The following is a 9550-nucleotide window of genomic DNA, read 5'->3' as shown; positions in this document are numbered from 1 at the left end:
AATAAAATGATAACAACATATCCATATTTATAATACTAGAATACTAGCTTATGGAACAAGAAACAATATATGAAAAGATACTATGAATCAAAAGATAACTAAATAAAAGATATGGAAGATATGGTATTAATGTCTCGTATCACGGGAGCTTGGCGTTGGGAGGGTGGTTTTGGGGGCGGAAGAGGCGGATGAAAGAGTTGGCGGCGGCGTTGAGGGGAATGTCTTTGGAGAGGGGTGAGTTCGGGTTGTTCGGGCGATGCAGGTAGGGTCGGGAGTTCGGTGCGCCGTGTGAGGGAGCCGTCCGGATTGAGCTCGATGTTGAAGAATTTGTAAGCTTCTTCAACCGGTGGAATTTGTGGAATGTTGTGTATTTGTCATTTTTGGTTTTGTTGATGAAATTATGCAATGTGTGACATGAGTTTATAGAGTTTTCATGTGAAATGAAAGGGGGCATTGAATGTAGTGCACCGATCATTGGTTCATTTCTCATCTTATTTTTTTATGATTTCGTACAATCATATAAATTCCCAACAACTATATTTATTGGGTGTGTATAATATGGGTAGTTAGTCTATTTCTAGGAAAAAGTTAGAAAAATAATTGGACGATAAGAAGTCACAGTATAACAAATTTTATTTAATTCTTTGTAGAAACGCTAATATGAATGTTAAGGGTAATATGTAGCAATGTCGGTTCCAAGAAATAAAATTGAACACTGTAAAAAAAGATCCCATTCTCCATTGATAGATGGAGACTTTTATTTCTTGAGGTTACTAGACTCACTACAAGGTGTAGACTTTTTCTTTACAATTCAAGAAAATAAAAAACGGACACAATTTAAAAGAAATGCTACCAATTAATACCAAAACTCAATATTTCCAACATTATTTTACTGTTGTATGTTGTTGGTGGCGTTTAATTGCGGCCCTGGGCTCAACCTATTATTTATATTTTTCGTTACAGAAATACATTTAGCACAGTTGGGCCTAATCTTAGTTTTTGGGCCAAAAATAATTTTCCAAAGTTTATCCAAGGCTAAGCCAACCTTTATAAATTCAAATATAGGTTAGTGAAATGCCATATGAATATATGATACTAACTAATTGAAAATACAAATATTTATTTTGGGTTAAAATGGTGAACGACATTAAGTCAATGTGGGTCTGTGTTATCATACTAATTGAAAATGCCATTTTATAAAGGAAGGTAACGACATGAAGTCGACATGGGTATTATAAGACTGAAATTGCCATTTTTAAAGGTCACACCACTAGACGCAGTCAAAAGTAGTTCCAGACATCCGGCAAAATCGAAACGATATATAGAAGATTAGCCTACTACAAGGATGTCACACATAAATTGAGAAAATGATCGTTGATGGAATAAACATCACCCTCATTCCACAAAAAGTAAACATAATCCCTACATGACATTGTTTAATTAACGAACACAGAACACACAAATTAGAGGTCCCATGCAGTTAGTAGATGATCTAACATCAATCAATGAGCAGGAAAAACATAATGCTAGATTATGGAAGGTCAAAATGACAATCAATCTCAAAAGCAAAGCATGTCATGTGTGAGTGAGTGAGCTACCAATCATATCTTCACTTTTTTTTCTTTTCTTTATGAAGAGACATCAATTTGGATCTTTACTTTGTGGCATCACATGATATATGTCAAAGGGGCCATGAAGAAAAGCACTCAAAAAGAAAGTTGAATATAAATGCCAATCACTTTATTCAGATGATATTGCACATTGGGACCTAGTTTTGCTTCTCCCTCTACGCTGAAATCAATGACTCTTTGCTAGAAAACAATGCCTCTTTTCATTCCCATCAAAAGAAGTGGCACTAAATTCTTGGTGCAAATATCCCATCTTTTATCGATGAAATAAGTCATCTAAAGTGGTGAAAAGATAGTTCAATTTTCAGGTAAAAGTACAGGCACAAGATAGTTTATTCTTGGTGCAAATATCCCATCTTTTATCACATTTTTCCTATTAATCAAGTAAGAAGAAACTGCACAGGAACAAGTAAAAGTGTAAATATCAAAAAGCTTGTAACTTTACTCTGCTGAGAAATGAGATCTAATGCATAAACCTTAAACGACCTCAATTTCACCGGGCCTTTTTCCTCGACCTGAAAGGGAAACTTGAAGGTGGCGATGGAGAGAACTCGAACGGCAAGTGGGGTGGCTCAGACTTGCCACAGAGCATCTCCACGATCTCCTTCATAGACGGACGCTTATTAGGCGCCCGTTGCAAGCAGAGAAGGGCGATGGTGATGCACAACGTCGCCTCTTCTCTGTCCAACGACTGTATACTTGAATCCACGAGATCCAAGAGCTTCCCGTTCAAGGCTAATTGCCTCGCCCATGATATCAGATTAGCCCTCTCAAACTCTGACATGGGCGAGGCCGTGACCTGCAAGGGCCTCCTCCCCGACACCAACACCAACACCAGCACCCCGAAGCTATAGACGTCGCACTTATCCGAGACCTGCGCTCCGCCCCCGTACTCGGGAGCAATGTAGCACACAGTACCCCTCATACTAGGTGTGCTACTAATCCCACCACTCTTTGGGATGTCACCATTAGTCCAATCTTGACTGTTCCTCCTCCCTGCACGAAACTCGCCGCTGAAACCGTCGAGCCACCGGTCAATGCTGGTACGGCTGCCACGACTGTTCCTCCTCCTCTTCTTCTCCGACACTCCATCGTCATCCCTCTGCCACCACATTTCGCCCTCGTTGTTATCCGATTTTAGCCCCCTTTTCTTCTTCTTTTTCTTCTTGGACAGCTCGTCGCAAAACTCCTCCTTCCACCATTCCCGTGGCTTCCTATTCTTTCTCTCCTTCCTCATTGCATCCCTATCTAATGAAGCCCACCATTCGAGCTTCTTCCCCTGCTTCTTTGTCTCTGCTTTCGATTCTTCGTTGATGGAGCTTTTCGACCTGATCCACTCCTTCTTAGGCCTCTCCTTACTGATCTCGCTCCCAATCCACTCCATTACGTAGTCCTTTACCCTGCCGGAATCCGATAAACCGCCCACATTTTCCTGCTTCCACCACCAATCTCCGGCGGCGTCGCTCTTGCCTGCTCCAATTGCTCCTTTTCTGTTCCCACTCTCAACACTAATCCGATCTAAAATCCCTTCCGAAACACTGCCCTCCTTCTCCACAAGCTCAGATGGGGACGCCGCCGCCGCCGCTTCCTCCGCATCAATTATCCTCACACAATAGGAATCCGGCGATTGCTCCACATTCACAACCACAGCATCCTCCGTCACGAAACTCTCGTTTTCCTCGATTATCGAGCAGTAATCATCGCCTTTCTTATGAATCTTCTTCTCCTCGTCCTCATCCTCCTCGACGAACATCTCCACCATCTCCTCCGATTTGCTCAGCACCTGCGCCAATCCGAAATCGGCGATCTTCGCGTCGAAATTGGAGTCGAGCAGTATGTTGGAAGGCTTGATATCGCCGTGAATGATAGGCAGATCGCAGGAGAAATGCAGATAATCGAGACCTTTTGCGATTGAAAGTATAATCGAAAACCGTTTCCCCCAATTCACGAGCTCCGCGCATTTCCGGTCCAGCAGCGCATCCTGCAAGCTTCCGTTCCGCATGTACTCGTACACGAGGACTAGCTTCTTCTCTCTCCTCTTTCTCCGGCGGACGAATTGAAGAAAACCGCAGGGTGCGGCGACGGCGGCGTCGGAGGTGGAGAATCCGAGCGCGCAGACGACGTTAGGGCAGCAGGCGGCGTCGATGCGTGAGGCGAGGGAGAGCTCGTTCTGGAACTCGCGGTCGCCCTGGATGGAGGCCTCGCTCATGAGCTTGACCGCGATTTCCTGGCCGGAGGGGAGGACTCCTTTGAAGACGGAGCCGAAGCCGCCCTGTCCGAGGCGGTTGGCGGCGGCGAACGAGTTGGTGGAGGTGCGGAGGAGCGAGTAGGAGAAGCGATGCGGCGGAAACGGAGGCTTCATCAGATCTGCCGGAACGGTCCTCTTGCGGGTGATCTTCCGGTAGAGGACGACGGATGCGAAGATAAGCGCCACCACGGAGGCGGCGGCGAGCAGCGGCGTGAGGAGCGGCGGCGGCGGCATTGTCGTGAATCTGGATACAATCGGATAGAAGCAAAAGAGTATATAGAGGTTGTAGACAGAGACTAGTGAGAGATGGAAGATGGCAGTGTGTTTTTTACAGAGAAAAGGTGACGATCGTTATGGAGCTTGGTCGTCGTCGTCTTCTTCGTTTCTTTCTGAGCTGTGTTTTGTCACAGTGCTAAAGCTACAGTCTTGTGACGGAACAACTGTGACAAATCTGAGTTTTTATTTTATTGGAATATTTAACTACTAATTCAACTTAGATGCTCACAAAATATGAAACTATTTTACAATTATACATTTTCATTATCTGCAGAAATTTACTAATCAACCCACTAAAATAATCGCATATATGCCATATCAAGGTCAACTTATGCCCCACTTTTCATAGCATCTCATATTCTTTTATTTCATATTTTTATTAGTATTATTATAAGTACGTAAATTGGCTAGTTTGATACTAGTAATATGTTCTATGAATTTAAATTTAATGACAAAAATCATGAATTTATGTAGTACATAGCATTTCTTACGATTTAAAATTCTGGTAACATAGAGTACTAGCAACCAAGTTTAACATTTGTAGAAAATTAACTAAAATTTGTGATTTTAGAAATATAGAATCAACTAATACAACTCATTCTTTAATTTATATTGTTTATAAATGTATGAGATAATAAGTCATCATGGATAATGCACATTTTTAAAGCCAAACGCTAGCTATTGAAATATTCTGGCATTTTGATTTATGTATATATAGTGTGTGAAAAGAATAAATGAGGCAATTATTATTCTTGATTGCAAAATATCGAAGAAAAAAAGAACAAGAAACATTAAATAGGTGGAATAGAAATTATTGTACCAAGTTGTAGAGGAGTTATGTGGGGTCTATGGTTTTTGTTAGGGATGTCAGTGTAGCCCGCAACCCGTGGGCTGGCCCGATTAGCCCGCCAAATTTATAGGGTTAGGGCCGGAAATTTCTAGCCCGATAAAATCAAAACCCGATTAGCCCGTACCCGATTAACCCGCAACCCGTTAGGGCTAGACCCGAAAACCCGATGGGCTGGCCCGAAAACCCGATAAAATTTCTATCATTCAATATTTTTACTTATAATTCGACACTTCATTGATTAATTTATAATATATATATAACTAAAAAAATAACTTTCAATTTTATATTAAATATAAATATTATATATTGAATTTTTCATTAATATAAAAATTGATAAATAAATTTAAAACTTCAAATTCACTAAAAGAATATTTAAATTACTAAAACATGCATTAAAATTTCACAAAATATCTCAAATATTAGTATTTCATCATGTTTATCTCAAATATCTCATAATTAAATATTTTACATTTAATAAATATAACTATTTTTCATCATTATTTATTGGATTGATCGCATGTTAATTTTATCGGTAGCAACCCGATTAACCCGTTGGGCTAGCCCGAAACCCGAGCTTTTAGGGTTAGGGTTGAACTTTTATAACCCGAAAGAAATCACAACCCGATTAGCCCGCACCCGATTGACCCGCAACCCGAGCGGGTTGGCCCGAAACCCGATGGGCCGGCCCGATTGACATCCCTAGTTTTTGTACATGAATATGTAAACTGCAAGATAGGTCTATGTCACATTGACTATCCTCAAACTGTAAACACCAATCAATTCTTATTCTCATACAGTTTGCATTTATTTAATTTAACAAATAATTTAACGATTCTTGAAATTGTTGCCTCTCTCATAAGTATTTTACTGTTTACTAATAGTAAGAGCATCCACAATAGTTTGTGGACAAGTAATAGCTCAGCCATAGCCCAGCTATAAATTCATCTGTCACATCAACAGCACTAAATTCCTTTTGCCACATCAGCAGGATAAACAACTGGACAAGCAATAGCCCAATCATAGCTCATCCACATAATCAGCACTAAAAATAAATAATTAAACAATCACACAAAATACGTTACGGAATTAAATTTACGACACATATACGGAAAAATTCAATAATAATATTAAAATTTTAAAAAGTACATTAATTAAAAAAACAAAAAAAAACAAAATTGCGCTCGCCGGTCGCTCGCCGATCGGGAGGCTGCAATAAGGGCGAGCCGATCGACGAGCGAATCGGCGTGCGCTCGCCGAAATTCTCGCCGATTTGGCGCTCGCCGGCTGCAATAGTTCGGCGAGAGCCAAAAATCGGCGAGCCGGTGCGCTCGCCTCTATTGCAGATGCTCTAATACTTCCTCCGTTCCCTCATAGTTGAGGTGGAACTTTTCGGTACGCAAGTTTAAGAAATTAATGTTGAGTGTGTTAAATAAATAGATAAAAAAATGCTAAAGAGGAAAAGTAGAGAGAATAAAGTAAGAGAAAGTAAAGTAAAAGTGAGAAAAGTGTTACTCTATATATAAAAATGACTCAACTATGAGGGAACTTTCGAAAATGAAAAAAATGATTTAACTATGAACGAACGGAGGGATTACTAGTAGTTAAAAGACTCTAGAATCCTTATCAATGTGGCATTCAGTTTTTACTGTTTACTACATGACACTATTTAGTTACAAATAATTCAAAATTTTAATTATAAAGTTTTCGAATTTTCGGCTAATCTGAATGGTCAATCAGGCTAGAATGTTACTCCTACTATCTCCGTCCCGATTAAGATGACACGTTTCTTAGCCGTCACGAAATTTTATGAGTTGTTGGTTAACATGTTTAATTGGATAGAGAAAATGTGAGTGTAACTATTAAATAGAGACAGAGTATTTAATTGAAGAGAGAAAAAAAATGGTTGAGTATATTAATTGGAGAGAGAAAGTTATCCAAAATAGATTTGTGTCATTTTGGTTGGGATAAACTAAAAATGAAGTGTGTCATCTTAAGTGAGACGAAGGGAATACAATTTATTACTCCAATTTGGAGATAATAAATCTGATTTGATTCTAATACTTGAAAAGTACTATTACTGTTATTAATTTGACAAATTATACCCAAATCAAGCTCAATTTGTTATTTTATTTATTTATTTATTCAAAATTATACTCGAAAAAATGGATTGATCATAAAAATTTTAAGTGACTTATAAAATTTAAAAACATCAATTATAAATTTTAAGGTACTGAAATTAAATTAAATGGATAAAATGAAAATAATAATTTTCGCGTGACGTTTCTCACGCTCATTAATGTGTTGCTAATTGCTAATATTTCTCTGTTAATATTGCTTAAACACACAAATAGGAATGGACGATATTGCAAATGAAAAGGGCACAATTGACTAGTGGCATAAAACTTAAAATTAGGTAACTTTATGAAAGAAGATAAAATTTAGAAAAATATTAGAAAATGATAATCCATCTGAATAAAGGTGTTGACTGTATCTGCTGTAAGTTTCTCATTCAATTTTATAATAAATTAACCTTTCAACAAGGATTAAACAATCTTGTAACTTGTCAGATAAGCTCACCTTGATAAAGAAGGGTACAGTTTAAAACTTTTAATTCCACTAAAGTATAAAAGTATTTTCATAACTCGTGAAACTGGCATCAACTCTCATAAATAAAGTATTAGTACTAATGCTATCACCGTCTGCATAAAATAAACTAATTTTAGTACTATCATATTTAAAGTGTTCACTAAAATTAGACCAATTCTATATAAGAAAAATTTTAAACAAATACTATACATCATTCTAAACGTGGCCCCACAATCCATTAACAATACTTCTATCACTTTTTCCCTTCCTCTATTTTATATTACCAATTATACATCAAAACTCATTCATTTATAAAGTTTTCTATTTTTTTTTATTTTAACGAAGGTAGCTTTTTTTTCATTTTTAGTAGCCATTGATTCTATTCAATATGAAAATATGTTTTTATATAACAATTCCTCGAAGTCAAAATTGGTAAGCAACTAAATAATACTCCATGTTGGTTGTACAACAAACATAATAATAGAAATAATAACAACAAAACAACGAAATCGAAAGCATAGTGGGTGAACACGAGAAATATTGCAAATGAACAACACACATCTTAACATTATCTGTCAATCTCATCCATCATAAAAGAATCGTGTTAAACGATATAAACCACCAAAAATACAATAAATAGATTGTCAAATAAAGTAACAGTAAATTTGAACTTAATAGGTAAGCATCAAAATAATACTCCATTGTTGTACATAGGAAAAATAGAAAAAGAAATAATAACATAAAAACAACGATATCAAAAGTGTAGTGGACGAACACGAGAAAAACATTGCAAATCGACTACACACATCTCAGCATTATTTGTCGACCTCATCCATCATAAAAAAAATCGTCTCAAACAATATAAACCACAAAACATATGATAAACAGACCGTCAAGTAAAATAAAAGTAAATTTGAACTTAATTGGTAAGCAACAAAATAATATGATGCTGTACATACAAAAATAGAAAAAGAAATAATAACATAAAAACAACGAAATCGAAAGTGTAGTAGACGAACACGAGAAAAATATTGCAAATGGACAACACATATCTCAGCATTATATGTAGACCTCATCCATCATAAAAGAGTCATGTCTCAAACGATATAAACCTCAAAACATATGATAAATAACATATGATAAATAGATTGTCAAGTAAAATAAAAGTGAATTTGAACTTAATTTGAAGTTAATTGGTATTATGATAAATAGACTGTCAAGTTAGTGAAGTGAGTTAGTGGAACGTGAGACCTAATTACCATTTATGGTAAAAATGAAGTGTGACTCTTATTATGAGACGGATGAAGTAAAAGTTAGCTATCCATAAGAAAATAAAAATAAAAATAATAACAAAAAAAAACATCGAAGTCGAAAGTGTAATGAGCAAATATCACAAATAGACAACAGACGTCGTAGCATTATCCGGTAATCTCATATACTTATAAAAGAATAGTCTCAGGCCATATAGACCTCAAAACATACAATTATGTAGCCCATCTAGAGAAGTAAAAGTAAATTTCAACTTTTTCATATGCAAAGTTCAAGATATGTCTTGGGCAAAATGTAAATTGAAAATAAACCTCGTTAGCAACAATTGATGTATACAAAACAATTTTTTCACAAACGCCAAAGTAGCGCATTTTATTGTCCAAAATATGTTTCACTATCAGATGTGATATGCTACTCATTTTGGAATGATGTGATTTAATAATCTTCCTTCTCACCATAACATAATTTTCAATATTTAATAAAAATATCAATTCATCAAATATCAAATTTCGAAATTTAAAAATTGATAGATTAATTATTCGCTAATTAAATTATACAATGACCAGCATATTGATGATTGGAGGGCAAAATTAATTATTTTGTGGGAGGTGCTCGACATTATTATATCTCAAAAATAAAATTTAGACACTATTCTTCTGTGGTTAAATTGAAATGATACCCTTGACTTATACC

At 36.6% G+C, this 9550-nt stretch overlaps 1 protein-coding gene across 1 annotated transcript; it reads right to left on the bottom strand.

Moving 5' to 3' along the window:
* Window positions 1–1910: 1910 nt before the first annotated feature.
* On the bottom strand, window positions 1911–4351 carry LOC121809449 (receptor-like serine/threonine-protein kinase At2g45590). The gene has a single exon (XM_042210086.1). It carries the CDS (start codon window positions 4108–4110, stop codon window positions 2122–2124), a length of 1989 nt encoding a protein of 662 aa, XP_042066020.1. The 5' UTR covers window positions 4111–4351; the 3' UTR covers window positions 1911–2121.
* Window positions 4352–9550: the final 5199 nt, after the last annotated feature.

Source organism: Salvia splendens, chromosome 1, assembly GCF_004379255.2.
Source record: "Salvia splendens isolate huo1 chromosome 1, SspV2, whole genome shotgun sequence".
Classification (NCBI taxonomy): domain Eukaryota; kingdom Viridiplantae; phylum Streptophyta; class Magnoliopsida; order Lamiales; family Lamiaceae; genus Salvia; species Salvia splendens.
The sequence above is the reverse complement of the archived record's forward strand: the minus strand, read 5'-3'. Positions and strand labels throughout refer to the sequence as shown.

Coding starts and splice junctions, on each gene's coding strand:
- LOC121809449 (XM_042210086.1), bottom strand. CDS start 4,110: ATGCCGCCGCCGCCGCTCCTCACGCCGCTGCTCGCCGCCGCCTCCGTG.